This window comes from Mobula birostris, chromosome 17, assembly GCF_030028105.1.
Source record: "Mobula birostris isolate sMobBir1 chromosome 17, sMobBir1.hap1, whole genome shotgun sequence".
NCBI classification, from domain to species: Eukaryota; Metazoa; Chordata; class Chondrichthyes; order Myliobatiformes; family Myliobatidae; genus Mobula; species Mobula birostris.
The window spans coordinates 31,844,196-31,861,198 of record NC_092386.1 but is presented as its reverse complement, the minus strand read 5'-3'; the positions used below and the strand labels follow the sequence as shown (position 1 = coordinate 31,861,198).

The 17,003-nt window shown below is 36.9% G+C and overlaps 1 protein-coding gene across 2 annotated transcripts in view; it reads right to left on the bottom strand.

Moving 5' to 3' along the window:
- The window catches only part of prdm6 (PR domain containing 6), a 246,812-nt gene that overhangs the window by 6,411 nt on the left and 223,398 nt on the right, over window positions 1–17,003 (bottom strand). The window contains exon 8 of one of the 2 annotated variants that reach the window (XR_011889524.1): window positions 6,762–6,884. Coding sequence is in view for 1 of the 2 variants with exons in the window: in XM_072281471.1 (XP_072137572.1) it covers window positions 15,534–15,648 (115 nt within the window). In the remaining variant the exon portion in view is untranslated. Of the gene's footprint in view, window positions 1–6,761; window positions 6,885–12,249; window positions 15,649–17,003 lie in introns of those variants that run through there. The other variant, XM_072281471.1, reaches the window with a different exon arrangement.

Here is a 17,003-nt window from a genome sequence, read left to right as displayed (position 1 = left end):
TGGAAAGTTGACAAAGTGGATTCCATGAACCTTATTTTGCATACAGTAACTTTACTATATGATAGTCCCCTGGGAAGACAACATTGACGAAGCCCATGAGCACAAGTTAACCAAGTATGTAGAATTAAGATCAGAGTGCAGAGACAGAGGGTGGAAGGTCTCATGCTATCCGTTCGAAGTAAGCTGCCGTGGGTTTATTGTGTTCACTTTCCAGAAGTGGCTGCATGACCTTGGCTTCACTAGAAGAGAGATCAAGTCAACCAGCAGGGCTGTAGCTGAGGCAGTAGAGAAAGGATCAACATGGGTGTGGACCAAGTATGTCCAGAGGGGCAGATAGTCAGACAGTGTATACATATCTTGCAAGCCCTTCAGTAGTTGCATAGACACCTGAAGAGCAGACTATCTGTTGGATGGAAGTGACTGATAGAGGCAGATGCCAAGTTTTTAAGCTCACCAGTGGGAGGTGGTGCTTTAGCACTGCTGGCCCACCACCTCGAAGGAGTCTTGATCATAAGTGGGCCGAAACTCCTGAAGACAGGTGGCAGATCAACTGATGATCCCACTGGTGATAGCACAGGGCAGTTAACATCTTAGTCCACGTGTATTTTTAACTCTGCATTCAGTAACTTTACTATATGATAGACCATAGGTCTTTCTACATTGTTTTGAGCATTCTTCACATCTTGACCCCATTTTGCAGTTTGCACTTTTTTTTTCTGAAGAGAGGTTTTCTTCACTTTTACTATTAGGCTCTGGTATGCATAAAAGGGAAGATGAAAGTGTTCCTGTAGTTTCTTGGCATGTCTCTTCAGTGTCTAAAATGTTTCAAGAAGTGACTGTTGAAAAATATACGGGCAAAGAGATGACAGCTTTACTCTGCAGATAGGATTTACCAAAATGGAATTAGTTAACATGAGGTAACGAAATCCTGCCTACACCAGACTTGAACTCCCGCCACCGCCATGCAGTTGTGTTTGACTTGTCATATAACCATTAGCCTCACCTAATACAAATTCAGACTTTCAGAATTAACTTTACTAATAACAAAACCCAGCTTCTTAATAGAATAAAAAAATTTCTAGCATAAATATGTTCAGTAGTAATATCTGGTATCTGTTGTGTATGTCATATTTCAGTAATATTTGAGTAATCTTGTATATATTGTTTGATTAAGCATTCTTGTTCATTTAAATAATTAATAAGTTATACGTATAAACACGTGAATTGCATATGTCTTTATACTATCACGTGATACGTGCACACCTCGCTTAAAGTGAACATGAAGTTAACTCACATTTTGGACTTCTGTGTCTTCCTTAAAATTAGTTTAATATTTTGAAGTTACAAAACATAATAGTAACAGTGATGTTAAAACAACTTTGCAGCCAGATCTGAAGAAGGGCAAGATCTAAGCCTTTACTCTTTTCCTTCTTATAAGAAAAACATTGGGGTAGAATTTTTTTTTTTTTTTGCTTTGTTGCATGCATAATAGCAAACTCTACATCTGAAACATTGTTCCATTGAAACAATATCATGCATTTGGTGTATGTAACAAAGACAAGTTCCTGTCCCTTTAATAAGTCTTCACATTGATCTGAGCTTCTTGAACCCACAATATTCTAAACCAGAAATGTGAATGTCAACAGATTATTCACCGTTGACATTCCAAAATCAATGTTACTAGAGTCAAGCATGCTGTCTAAGGATAGGTAACAAAATCTGATGTTGAACTTCAGAGTATGGGGAGAACTAGCTTGTCTGAAAATGTTTAAGCTAAGTGAAAAAGGCAATAGTTTAAATTACCTTTCCAGTAGAGATAAAAATAAAACCTAGTTTGCTTATTATACACCTAACTATGAGTTACTACTGAATGCCATATCAGAAATGACAGGTAACACATGCATATATCAGAGAGTAAGAGCACTGAAAAGGGGTGGTAACTAAAATCAGTCTAATACAGTTTTGGCATGAAATATTGGAAATTTAATGGACAGTGGTACGAACAATTTGAGCAACTTCAGAAACACACAGGGAAAACAGTGTCGCATCACTAGAACAACATCACACTGCTGGGAAGGAACACATTTTCCACATTTTAATGAAGAGGAGTGGACATGCGATATGCTCCTACAATTAAATGTTTTTTGATAATAGGGTCCTCAGGATGAAAATAGTGCTGCCTTAAATCCCCGTTCTGCAGAGGAACATCTACCTGGAAGAAAAAAACTCTACTGAGTCCCATTAACAAATTATGCTGAGATAAAGGGTTTGGGTTAGGCATTCAGCATTTTTATTTGAGTTATGACTTCCACATCTTCTGTATATAGAATTGTGGATCTTCAGAGTGCTGAATATTTCTTTGCTTTTGCTCTCTTCAGGAGGTAAATATGAGAATATAAACAAGTTCACATCAATACACTATTGAGTATCCAAGCCAGATCTATCACTTGTGAGTCAGCAGAATTGCAGGAAAGCAAACTGCAGCAAAAGTTCTGACAAACTGCATAAATATCTGTAAAGATTAGAATGCTTGTATCCAATCTGTACTTACAATATGTATCTAAACAACGTTGCTTGTGGTAATCGAGGCAATTTTGTCTTGCCACCATGTCGTTAGTGCAATGCCATAGCTATTAATTGATCGTCAATATATTGGTCAAATGTCACCTTCTAAAGTGTTGTTTGTGTTTTCTCGTGCTGTCATATAAATCAAAAAGGATCTAGTGCTTTCCCAGCATATATAATGAATAAACTTCACGGGGTTCCAACCAGGCACAGGTATCAATTTTAACAGATGTGTCAATGACACCCTGCCAAATTCAACAGGGGTGATGATAATCAGGGATTATATCATTCATTTTCACAAGCATATTCATATTCCTGTAAGTTTGTGAACTTTTGATTTAAACAAAGTCTACAAACTACAACGATTCATTTGCCTACCATTTTTCTGAAGGTGTGAGATGATGTTCAAAATGTATTGATGGGTGCAGAGTTGCTTTTGTCAGTAACGTTACAGTCACAACAAGAATTGGCGGATTGTTTAAATCAGTGATACTGAAGATGGTGAAGCAAACATTTGATAGAGGAGTGGATGTGAAGGAAGGGAAGGCGTAGGCCATTCACTATTAGTCAAACAAATCTTTATGTCCATTAATGTAAGGATTCTTCTCATACATTTAATCTGAACATTCATTTCTCTTTGTTGTGATTCCCAGGTGACTTTACCTTTCTCTGGTTGCAAAATTTCAGCTCTGTTGTCTACTTTGTGCAGACTAAATGTTCTAATATTGAACCTTTTAGATGTCTGCCCATTGATGGTAAAAGTTGTGTGTGATGCCATTTTCTTATTGATAGTAACCCACGCAACCAGAGGACACATTGCTGAGGGTGTTAATGTAACTGCATTGGTGAGAGTTTTACTCATTTTTAAGCACCAGAAGTATGCAGAGAAGGGAAAAAGTAACCTCATTTAGTGTGCAGCAATTATTTGACACCAGCCTTGGTGTTTCCAAAGTTCACAACTCTGCTAGTGAATTCCCGTAAGCTTGCACAGCTGAATCTGCACAGCACCAGCGCTATTTAAAACATCAATTACTTGCAGGTTATTTTCCGATTGATTTGTACTGGTTAGTTGTTACAATACTATAGAAATTTGGTATTTTTAGAGCTCTTTGAAATTGCTAAAATCAATTGTAAGTGGTGCATTAGGATTCTGTCCTATATGCCAACTTCTGTCCAATTCAGTTGTTATTATTATTATTAATTGCCTGTTATGACACTGGCCTTTAGGGCAGCAATGAAAGTTTTTCATCTTTGTCTGTTCATACTGTCATACATAGATAAAGAAGGATTCTTGATTGCTGTTCCATAACAGTATTTTTTGACCATTCAACTTTGTTAGTCCTGAGCTGAAACCTCGAACCTGGAGGACCAGTGGACCACTCTTAGTCTGGCCTCTACCCTTTGACCTGTTTGGCATAGGTGGCAAGCACAAGGCCCTGACTCCACCCACCATAGCTCTCCAGGTCGTTGAGGCATGCAAGCCTCCAGACCCTGCAACAAGATTGTGGCCCTCTTGGAGGAATTCAGTGATTGCCATATTTGAAATAAAGGCCAGATTTACTCACATTGTATATCAACTTTGAGATAAGATGTAACTGAAAGGGGTCCATGGAAGATTCTAGCTTAAGCAATGGAATAGATTTTACTTTCTGTGTAAACATTGGTGGCAAGTCATCAGGTTAATAATGCCTGGCAACTTTGAAGAACATGGTTCCTTCATACTGCGAAATTCTGCAGTATCACTTCCACGTGTAACCAAAAGGGATATATTGGCCGTCAGTAACAATCATCTTATTCACAATGTTTCCGATCATAAAGGAATCTGGCTTCATAGATCTGCTAATAATTGATCTAAACAGTGGGAGGAAACAAAGTCTCTTTGTTAAGGTGGAAGGAAGATGTGAAGGTCTCTGATCCGAGGGTAATCCTTGGTGAAAGATGTGGATGGAGGACTGGTGATGGCCAGCAGCTGCAAGAGAGATGAGGATAGAGGAATTGTGCTTTGAGAATAAGTAATGAGTGAGTGAAAAATGATGGGAATAGGGAAGAGTAACTGAAAGGTGAAAGAGTAACATTGGTGATAACATGAAAACATAAAATAATAGAAGAATGGGAAAGGAATAGCTAGAGTCAGTAGATTCCCTAATTCTCTTACCACTTGGATTGCGCTGGTTGTTGATATATTTCACTTTAAGTTTCAATGTTTCAATGTACATTTGACAAATAAAGCTAATCTTTGGGATCTTTAATCTTTAAATAACAGTGTTTTCTGTCTTCCAGTAAACCTTCCTGATGTACCTGAAGGGAAGAAGTGGGAGCACGTGAAATGTCACAGCAGGAATAACAAAAGAAAAATGGCAGAGAGCACCATAAAACCAGCGGACACGGACGAGTCAGCTAAAGAGGTTCAGTGACACTAATTTGCAACAACTAGATATAACTTGTCAGAGGAACAACATAGACAACTGGCTCATTCCCTTTAGTATGAACTATATGCATTTCATCATTGATTTGGGAATGTTTGCACTGGTAAGACTGCACAGAAATTGCACTCTACATAAACTGGGAAATAACTCATTTCAGAAATCAGCGTTCTTAACCCAGATGAACGTATCCTCTCAGCATCCTTTCTTTCCAAAATTACTAAAAAGCAGAATATGAAGAAGCTAAAGATGAGTAGATTATTGGAATGCAGATAAAAGATGAAACAATTTTGTCAATAGACATATCCTAGTCTCATTAAGTCGCCGTCATGGCTATCCCTCGAGGTCGAGGATAATGGTCCTCATTCTGAAGAAGTGGCCCACAGAGCAAAGACACCTGTGCGTGTATTTGTTTAACGTGTACTTGATGTTGCACTCCAAGAAGCACACGATACTTCACAAATCAACCAACTGATTCCAATGGCATGGAAACCACGACGATTGGAGCTGATGGATTTGTGACAGCCTTCATCCGCCTTCACAGCCATTGAGTTTGAAGTAACTTTGTCCACCTGTTCCATCGTTGAGGTCTTGGTTGGATTGTTCTTTTACAGGGATCTCACCCTCGACCTTACCACCATCCACTTCAAGGTTCGATGTGCTATGCACTCAGAGATGTACTTTTGCACACCACTGTTGTAACGTGTGGTGATTTGAGTTACTGTCGTCTTGAACCAACCATCTCTGATCTCTCTCATTAACAAGGCATTTACGCCCACAGAACTGCCACTTACTGGATGTTTTTGTTTTTCACACCATTCTGTGAAAACTAGAAACTGTAGTGCGTGAAATTTGCAGGAGATCAGCAGTTTCTGGGATACTCAAACCAGCCTTATATTGTTCCCTAAATCATCATCTCTGGCTTTCATAATTCTGAATTGAGCTTTGAATTTTTAACATCCCCTACGACCAGGGTGATTAGATATTTGTATTAATGAGCGGGTACACAGCTGTACCCAATAAAGTGGCCAGTGAGTGTATATTCTAATTGAGAATTCACACTGTTGAGAGGAAAACTGATACTGAAATATTGAAACCTAGAGGTGATATATCAATTCATATTGCAAGTCCAGAGAGCTAATTATTAGAACACCTCAGGAAGGCTTAGTTTAGTTTTTATTTACCATTACATACTACACATTTGATAATGATCTCTAAGCAAATGGCTGTTGTCAAGCAGGAGAGAATGCACTTAAGACTTCTTCACTTTTCAGAAGAAATGGTACGAAGTTATTTGTCAAAGCTAATTATGCAGTGTGCCCTTCATGTAACATTTCAAGCAATAGAGAGGAGCAGTCTTTTGAAGATTGGTTTTATCCCCTGGTGAAGTTTTTCAATGTAAGGCAGTATAGTGAAAATTGATCTATAATCATTAATTGGGTACAAATAAAATATAATTTGTCAATTCAGCCTGTATTGATATAATGAAGTGCTGCACACGCACTTGATCACAGGCTGTCAAATATTGATGCTGGTGCCATCAGAAAGCAAATGGTATCACTCGTGTATATTGGCTGAAGGTGAAATCCCAATACAAGGTTGATTGTAAAAAAAACACTCAGCAGATCAGATAGCACCTGATGATACTCCTGTCTGAAAATATATGAAGTTTTGGTATATCTGGTAAAATCTGATTGTTGATGAGGCATTCTAAAAAAAAGTGCAAAAAATGTCCTCAAAATCCTAGAAATTGCAGTTAAGTGCATTATTTACCTGCATTATGTCATAGATCAGTCTTCTGGAAGCCATGGAAAGCGTGGGGCCTGGATGGTATCCCTGCCCATGTTCTTAGATCTTATGCCAATCAGCAGACACGGTCACGACACATTTTGTAACCTATAGAGGAAAATTTAAAACAAATACCAGCTGCTTGGAATTTGAAACAAAAAATAGAAAATGTTGGAATCATTCAACAGGCCAGGCGATATCTGTGAAAATAGAAACAAACTGAACATTTTGGCTCTGACACCCTTCATCAGAATTTAAAGAGACCTGCCTTCAAAAGCTGGAATCCTAACACCATCACTACCTGCTTAAGTTAACTCCTCTATGGATTAAAAAACATCCTTTGTGGTGACGCTTCCTTAGGCTGTTAACCTAGTTACCCTGAATACCTTCAAATTTTCATAATATTATTCCCTAAGTCATCAATCTTGAATTGAGCTTTGAATTTTCAACATCTCCTACTACTAGATAAGACAAATCTTTCCTTCCCCAGGCCTTTCTCTCCCCAAACCCTGAATCTCACCCCTAAGTGAGATTCTGTTTGCAAAGATGGAACGCAGGGAGGGAATAGCTCTCAACTGTTTCATAACCTGAGAACTAGAGTGCCTGATGCTTTGAACTTCCTGTGCTTTACTAACCCTCTACAATGACAGCAATGTGCAGTGACCAGTTAACCTTGTTACTGTGGCATCTTTGAGAAGTGGTGGAAGCCAGGGGACCTGGGATAAGCCCACACAGTCAAAAGGAGAAGTGCAAACTCCCACAGACAGCACCAGAGTTTAGATTTGAACTCTGCCATCCATTCATCGCGTTAGTTAGACGTAAGTATTTAATTGGTTTAAGCATTTTAATTATAGTTTTGTTTTTAATAAATATTTTACTAACTTACGATAGTATGTGCAATCATTAATTGTGAATTTTTAAAAATAGTTATGAGTGCTTCTGACATTTTTTCTAAATGATTTAGCTAAGCCCTCCACTTTACTGTTTAGCAAAATATATCAGTAGGAAGTGCAATGAAATCAGTTTGACTGACGCCACGAACAGTAGCCAAGTTCAAAATGGAAGAGTTGTTGAAGGTATGAGTAGCTTCAACTGGTAAAAGAGCAGGAAGCATGGGATGCATTGCATTTGGAAGAAATTTGGCTTTGGAAAATTAACTTTATTTGGAAATATTGATTGTGGGATCTTATCAAAATTTTCCCTGCTCTTTTTAGAGATTCTTTAACCTTGGTGACACCAAATTACATCATGAACAGTTTGCATTTTATTTCTTTTCTGAGATGTGGTTATGATGGCCCAGACTAACACTTAATTTTCATAATTATATTTGAACCATTTCTTGAATTACTGCTGTTCTTCTGATGGAAATACTCTTTTAGTTCTGTTAGACAGAGTATTCCTGGACTTAGACCCAGCAACAATACGGGGCATTTCCAGGACAGGATGACATATGACCAGGAGATGGTGGAAATTAGTTTTAGAAAATGCTGTTGAACTAGCTGGGCTAGTGAATGCAGTGCATTTTGTGGGTGGTAAACACCTGTAGCCATGATGCAAACGATCCACATTTAGGATGGTGAACACGTGGGCTGCTTTGTCCTGAGCTGTATCGAGTCTCTTCAGAACTATTGGACTTTTTGATAGTATATACAGTTAATTGGACCATCAGTTAATTGGGCCATCTGCTTATTTGGGACAACTCTTAAAGAACAAAAACTAATTTAAAAAATTGATGGGATTTCCTTTGTTTGTTTGAGATATTATGCCGCTTAATTGGGGCAGAAGACCGTTGTTGAACAGGTTATAACTAGCATCAGTCACATGCACGTGGGTGACCATTAGACGCTACACAGGGCTTAGAGTGAACTGTTCTTAAATAGCATCAATTGCATGTATTTGTGTTCAAAAAGCAGTGATTTTTGTCACTGATAGTTGACAAGAAATAAGTAGTAAGATAATTCAGAACTGGTTTGCTCACCACGGTTTCAAGCATTGAGTCTTGGAGATGCTAGAAATGACCAGGAGTGAAAATAAAACAGTATTGTTACTTCAATGAGTTAGGATGTATGCCTATGTAGCATTGTATGAAAGCAGTCCATTATCTGCACTGATTTTGTTCATTACATACAATCGATGAATTACTCTGTTGATAATTTATAGGAAATAATTCCCTGTTTTATAGTAATGTAGTAGTAGTGGTAGTGTTCTAATTGGTTCCATATTTCACTTAAGTACCTAATTTATTACTCAGTTTGTGTTTTTATACCTTTTTAATTATTTTCATGAAACTTCGATTAACTGAGGCAATCGCATAATTGTGTCAATATGCATTGGTCCCAAAGTGTCCCAATTAATTGGCATCCAATGTATTGTGTAACGTACAGAAAGTAAAATGGCCAAAATGGCCAATTAGAATGATGCGTAATAAGGTTCAAGTCAACTTAAGGAAAAACTAAGAATTTCCTTCAGTTTCTTTGATTTATATGGCAGAATTTAGTGAATAAAACATGTGAGAGTTGCTTTATGTGCTAAACAAAAGCTTCAGCCCTTTACTTCCATTACGTACTAACAAACCAAAAGCAGTCATCTTAACCTGATGTCATTTTGCCAGACACTGTCTCTTAAAAAGCACACAACAACACAACAAGATGGTGTTTGTGAATTATGTGGAACAGTTTCTATTGTGAACCATATGTGTCATCTGTCACCTATTGCATTACCCTACAACACAGACTTGTTTGTAAGGCTCAGCTGTATTAGTTAAATGTGCAGTTCAGAGATCGAACACAAAGGTGTCAATTCCACAGCCCAATGTGACAAGCTGTTTCATCTCCTCCTTTCCCAATGAACAGCAGTAGAAACAGGACCTGGCTGCCAACATCTCCACACTGCTCCCTTTTCCTATCCATCAATGTGTCGATACACTTTGCAGATGAATTGCTAGAATGATTGTCTGTGTATGACCAATGACCAATAAAACCTTTTATTACTGTGTGAGCACTTGACATGGGAGAATGTGGAACGGATTTGCAAACAAATTTAGCATGAGTAACAAATGAAATTTAGCATGGCTGTTTCAACATCAAAGTATCCTTTTTTCCTGCATTGGTTCCCACATCCTGCAGACATTCTGCATAGAAATAAGCTGCAAAATGCCATTGCTGCAGCCTTCATGAAAAGTTACCTTGAACTGGGAATCCCCTCTGGTCCAGGTCTGCTGAAATGTCTTCCTTCTTTCTGAAATGTGACTTCCCCTCTTAATTGATGGAACCCTCTATTGCCTGCACATCTGCTCCCACTTTTCTCTCCCCAGACAAAACAGAGGTAGAGTTCCCATGATTCTCACCTTTCACCCACAAGCCCTCACCTCCATCATGTCATTCTTCACCATTATCATCAGCTCCAAAATGATTCCATCACCAGTTACATCTCCCAAACATGCCTCCTTCTTTCTGCAAGGATAACTCTCTTTGGTCCACTCGTCCTTCCCCATCCCCTAGCACTTTCCCCTACAACCACACAAGGTGTAATGCCTGCCCCTTCTACACTTCCTTCACCACAATCAGGGAGTTAAACAGTGTTTCCAGGAGAGGCAAACGCTCAACATGTCCCTCTTCCAACCTGGTCTACTACAGTCAGTGCTCCTAATGTGGCCTCTTCTAAATTGAAGAAATCACATATAGACTAGATGACTATTTTGCAGACTGCTTGCTCCCTGTCCATAATGGGCACTATGGAGTTTCCATCTGCATGTCATTATAAACTTCCATCGCACTCCTACTCCAGTCTGTCTGTCCTTGGCCTTCTCCATTGTTATGGTGAGGCCAAATGCAAACTGGAGGACCAGTATCTCATTGTCTGCTAGGATAGCAGTACAGTAATAGCATTACACTAACTACTATATGACCGTGCTGTCTCCAAATTGCCCTGAATCCAATAAATGTCAATTCAGATTTGAGTAGGGTTAATGTAGTCAAAACCAAAGCCAAAGGAGTAAACATGTTGAGGGTCGAGTGGTGGGTTCTGCTTAGCTAGTTTAAAATTTAAACTCATTACTTCCATGATAGGGAAAGAAAGGAGTGGAAGAATGTGTGAGGAAGGACAAAGAATGATCAAGGATGGAGTTGGAGAAAGGAAGAACTCAGTAAAGTGTTGCCAGCCAAACGTCAGCTTGGATAAATTCAAGGTCCAGGCCACTTTGACTGTAGTAATCATGCAGCACAAGTTCAAAGGCTTCCAGTCTACCAACAGGAAACAGACATGCACAAGATTGCTAGCCAGCTGGTCATGATGTTTTTAAACTGCAACACTCCAAGTTCCCTGTTGTGTTCAGACTTGCAACACACTTAAAGTGTGCCTGCTAGATGAGAGATATTGACTTCAAACTAGAGTCAGAACAACTGATAGAGGTCCATTGCCATCAGTCTATGGCATACTCAGAGATATACTAATGTTCTGCAGTTGCCGAAACAGTACTGGAAGTTTGTTTAAAATGCACTGCCAATTTTGCCAGGTTCTTGCTCAGTGAATCATAGAATTATATAGCATAGAAATAGGCTCTGCAGGCATTTCAGCCCAGTTCACTCATGCAACCATGATGCCTATATATCCTTATCCTAATTACCTGCATTAAACGTGAATCCCTCGACTTGTTTCCTATCCAGGTTGCTTAAAATAATCTTGAGTTTGTCTTGTAGAAAAGTGCCTGTCAGTGTATAATTGTCAAAGGAAAGTTCCAAAGACACTCTATTTAAAACTAGTGCAGAGAAGATAGTGTGCCTTTGTAACAAGTGAAACAATTGTATTTGTAGCAGTCCATTTAGTCAGGACTCCCGCACTATGTAATTCATTGTTAAATCAATAAATCTAAAGATTTCAAGTTATTGGCTCTAACATGATCAGAAAATGTGTTCTCATATTTAGAAAGTTAGAATAAATCCCTCAAAATAAAGTCCAGAAGTCTCAATGGTAATAGTATACAGTAAGGATATGATATTGCATTTCAGGGTGCCATTCTCAGTCATAAACGTCCTTTCCACTATATTGCATGCCTTCTGAAAAAAGTTTTCATTGAATTTCATTTTTAAATCAGCCAAAGGAGAAAAACAAAAATAATTTGATTATATATCAGGCAAAATATCAGCTGGTTGTATATGTACCTGACAGTTTAAAATGTTTATTAATAAACTACAACATGTGAATACAAAAAATAAATGCAGGTTGTCCGTGCTATTTCGCTGGCCTTGAGGATTTTCAAGTTACTAACCAGAAAGTCAATTCAGTAAAATCATTGTGTTAAGATTATTTATTGTATTAAAATAGTTTTACTTTAGTTTAATAGGCATCTGATTAATTGAGCATTTATATTTTTGAACCGAAGCACCATCTTTTTCTTGCAGTTTTCACCATGCAAAGTAAAATGACAAAAAAAAGAAAGGGTGACCATTTGAAAAAGGTATTTATTGATCAAGAATTATGGTAATTTTCAGTTACCCCCAGATAAGTTAAGAGTCTCAGATGAATTAAAAGGTCTCTTTCATTCTGCAGCTCATCTTCCTAGTATAATATCTCAGTCAAAGCCACGTGGCAGTCAGTATTCAAGAATTCAAGCCATTAGTTATTAGACCACTAATCAGAAAACCTCCTTGTGATTTGCTCAAGAAATAGTCGGTGTCACTGAGCAAACAGAATGCATTGGTCATTGGAGTGGGCACCTTCAAGTCATTCAATATTGTTTTATGTGGAGGTAGGTTACATCAAAAAATAAAAAAAGTATTTGTCTCTAAAATGGTAACATCTACTCCATGTGTATATATTAAATTTAGTTTTGTTCTTTATTCATCTAACCTTTCTATAGAATGACATATTAAAACATATGTACATCATACAAATCATATTAAAACACAAGATTTTTTGGCAATGTTCAGTACAGCGTTTAGCTTTTTTTTCTGTGATGTATTTCTTTAGGGAACTCTGTTAAAGCTATTGATGTTGCTTTGAGCTAGAATACTTCTTGGCCATGTACAAAATGTACAAAAATGAATTTTCCTCATATTCCAATAGAAAATGCTCAAAAATAGTTTGTAGTAATAAAATACAGTCAGGAAAAGCAATAGCTGAATGAAAATTGATTATGAATTATTAAACAAAAATTAGTCCATAATAATACTTATTGCACCCATATGCCTCTAGTGCAGCTATTATTGATAAGATATGTATGGTGTTACTTATCTGAATTGTACATTAAGGTTATATCATAATTTTAATTACTTCTAGATAGTTCTTTCAAAAACTCTTACATTGCAAATACCACAAGGAGGATTAATATTCAACAACTCGTGCTGAAGAAGAGCCTGGATAATTGCAATTGAACTAAATAACAAATAACACTATCCACTAACTGTGGTGTTACCTTCTTGTCAGCTAAACATGTCATTTTTCACACATTAGTTATTTTTCTGTTTTGTTTTTATTTGTAATGGCCTTACATATGACAACCATCATTCCAAGTTGGCTCCATAAATCAGCTTTTGAGTTATTGAAAATTTGATATTTTTAAGTGGTACATTGTGACAATGCCATTTTTTTTATTATTTGTATCCAGCATGGGTATAAACTATGTATGATCAATTGTTTCTAGATGGCCAAGTAGCATCCAAAATACTGATTTTTGTTGTCATTAGTTCATGGCACAGAGTAACATAGAAATTAAAGTGAAAAAAATAACATTATACAAAACAGGGAAAAATTCCTGTAGCAAAATGCAAAAGAGAAATTTTGCAGAAAATAAATGTATGAAGGATTCAACCTTATTAATCTTTGCAGGGGCTACAATGTATTTTGGGTCAATATTTGGAAAATAATAAGAAATTTAGTAGCTTTCAAAATTTTGTAGTTAATTCCTATATTATTCTATTTATAGAAAATATTGGATAATATTTTCTATGTTTAATGTTCATTTTGGGTCATTACAAATATTCCCTACAAGATTCAAAGTGAATATAAAACAAGGGGCCATGGTGCAGGTATGCAATAACAGCCACCAATGGGCTAAAACACTGTGATTTTAAGTCCTCCTCCTGCTTTTAATCTAACAGTGAATGTTCTCAGTAACACGATATTGCTCAATAGTGATATAAAAAAGATATAATCTGAATCCCGTGTCCAGTGCGGTGGCAGATTCAAGAACCCCAACACACTGAGTGTACCTTTATGTATCTTAATATCCAGTATTCAGAGTATAACATTCATAATTTTTCTTCACAAAATTTTTGATCACAAAATTTGCTATGACTAATTTTATAGGTTTGTCTTCTAGCTGATGAGTTGAAAAGAATAACTGGAAGTAAATGGAAATGCAAATAGTACTGAGAATTCCATATTTGTAGACGTGTAACCATTTTGATCTGTGATTGTTTATAGCCCATTGAGGAAAGTTTGTGTTTAGTGGCGAATGATATTAAAGAATGAACTTCATCAGTTCTGCATAGTGCTCTATACAGCCTGATGACTCAAGTATTCACAGAGATAGTCAATATATTAGAGTAGGAATTCTGAAAGCACTGTTGTGCTGCAAGAGTTCTGCAAGGAATGATGTGACAGAAACATAATGTTTCTCTCACAACAACATATTATGCATTTTTTGACATACTCTATATGCAATAAGAGTAATCAGCAAGTGTGATTTAGTTCCCTACCCACACAATCATCAACTTCAACACAGAAAGCTGGCTTATAACAATCGCATGATTCACTAAGTTTCATTCACTTTTAATTGAACTGCAACTGTTGATTTAGAACATTAAAGGATAGCCAGGCTTTCTTGTTTGGAAGCTCTTAAAGATGTTAAACTACAACTCTGCTAATGGCTTACCCCTACAAATAGGATATATTTTTGCCAAGTTGTTAGTTGAGCAACAGACCTTTTCTCCCCCATTAATTTTACATTGATTTGAGTGCTTAAAGTGTTGCAAAGAATTAATCATGCAGGATAACGTAATCAAAAGAAACATTTCACCATTAGCTCAGATTTAGGCTGAATTATTATTCTGTCTGAGAATTTATGGACAAATATTTGTTCAAACTTGCTTATGTGCATTGGCTTTCATAGCTCTGCTGACAGACATACTGCAAGCAGAACTGCAGTAATACATTTACTATTAATGTTGATTGGATGCAGTTTTACATTTTGTAATTCTGAATTGCAGAGTCCTAATCCAATAAGGAAAATGTACCCTTGCATTTTGCAATAAATCTGGGACTCTTTAATTCAAAATGCAATTTCTTGCTTCTCTTGTAGACATCACCAATGGAAAAGAAAAGATAAAAGATCTGTGTCCCTCAGGTCATGCTTAAAAAGGTGCAAAAAAACAATGTGCATTCTCAGTCACAATTGTGGGTCACTGAACCCACTAATTAATATTTTTTTCTCGCTTTGGTATTAAATAACAATTAAAAGGTTCTTAGAAACGTAATATATTCTGGTCATAGGAATCTGCGGAGGTGTCCCATTATTTGACTTTGTCCATTGAAATGAGCCGTTACCTTATTCATAAATAAATAATCTTTTTTTCCTGGTTTGTTTCTCTCTCTCCTATGCCAAGATCAATATCTTTTAACATCTTACTTATTTTATTACTGCTTTTGCTTTTCTGGGACTGATTGAAGGTTGCTCAGAGGAAATCTTTGGTTTTGCTTAAGTATCCATGACATTTAATCATGACTTTCCTTGCAGTTTAATTCCAGCCAGTCAATCAGTTAATCCACTTCAATTGATTCTGTGCTTTCTGTCATTGGCTTGCACTCGTTGGGCATTCGTTGGTGTCGGCTCAGCTGTGTGGCTTGTGTGAAGCTCCGATCACATTTCTCGCACCTGTGGAGGCAATAAGAAAATTGAGACAGGGAGCTACATGTAAAGGGTGATGGCCATTTTCTCATCCCAACTAATCGGAACAGACACTTAAAAGTGGCTGTGAATTTTATAAGGCTCCTGGGGTCTAATTGGTGGCTACCCCCGGCCTTGATGCAAGTGATGGGACAAGGTTTGCTTGATTCAGAACAGAGGATTCTGTCAATAGGCAGAGAGTAAGGTGATTTCTCAAGAGATGCCTGTCTTGTTATGGTCCTGCTCACTGTCAGTTCAAATAGATAAAGAACAAAAAGAGATTTTCCGGAGCATGCCATCAAAGGACCTGCTCTGTCGGATGCTCAAGGGCCTGAGGAGAAATTGATGGCAGACTAAATCTCACCTTTCACTAATTCAAAATCAGACAGAAGAGGCTGTAAATGGCAAATCATGTTCAGGAAACTACTTAGATCTTAAATACAGAATGGTGTTTCAGACATCTAGACATCCTTGAAATCTGAATATCTGCAACATCAGCACAATTCAAGAATCTTTTATTGATGAAGAATATAATTTAGTGTCAAATTTTCTGTAGTATTTTTATTGTATTTTCTACCAATTTTTATATTGTATTGAACTGTAAAGGCATATAGAAAGACAAGTGAAAAATATAATTGGAGAAATTTTAATGATATTTTACAGCACAGCTTTAAGGTTTTTTCTCAAGATAAGAGTATGTTTTATATTTTGATGTATGTGTGCATTAAAATGTACTGAAAAAAGAAATGAAGTTTTGTATACAATTGAAATAGCTCTTGTCAGTGTGCAAATGAAATTTGGAAAACACGGGTGCAGAAATTCTCAGAGGATAATCAGCATCACTTAATGCCATGCATCAGTTTTAAAACAAATTGTTGCAAGGTACAACAGCTCTTTAAAATATTGTACTTTTCAATTGCATAACAATTTAGTTCAATATCTGCTTCAATGCTTCCTTCATCCAGAAATATATCATATGCTTTTTTAAAAATTAATATATAAAATCTCCTTTAACATCTTCATCATAATGTCAACTCTAGTATGAACAAAATGGCCCAAATTGAATTATTTTTATAATATTTTGGAGGCTAGACATGGAGGAGGTAAATGAGCAACCATTAAATTGAATAGGGTATTCAGGAGAAAATTATTTACTTGGAATGTATTATAACCTGAAACAGGATTGCAAAATACAATTACTGTCATTTTAAATCCATGATCAGCCCTGCACTTCCATCGAGTCCTTCTTCATTTTACTTACTACAGGGAATAGTTGAGGTTACTTCAGTAGTTGCATTAAACCCACGGAAGCAAGTTGAAGGATCTTTTTCAAGAAGACTAGG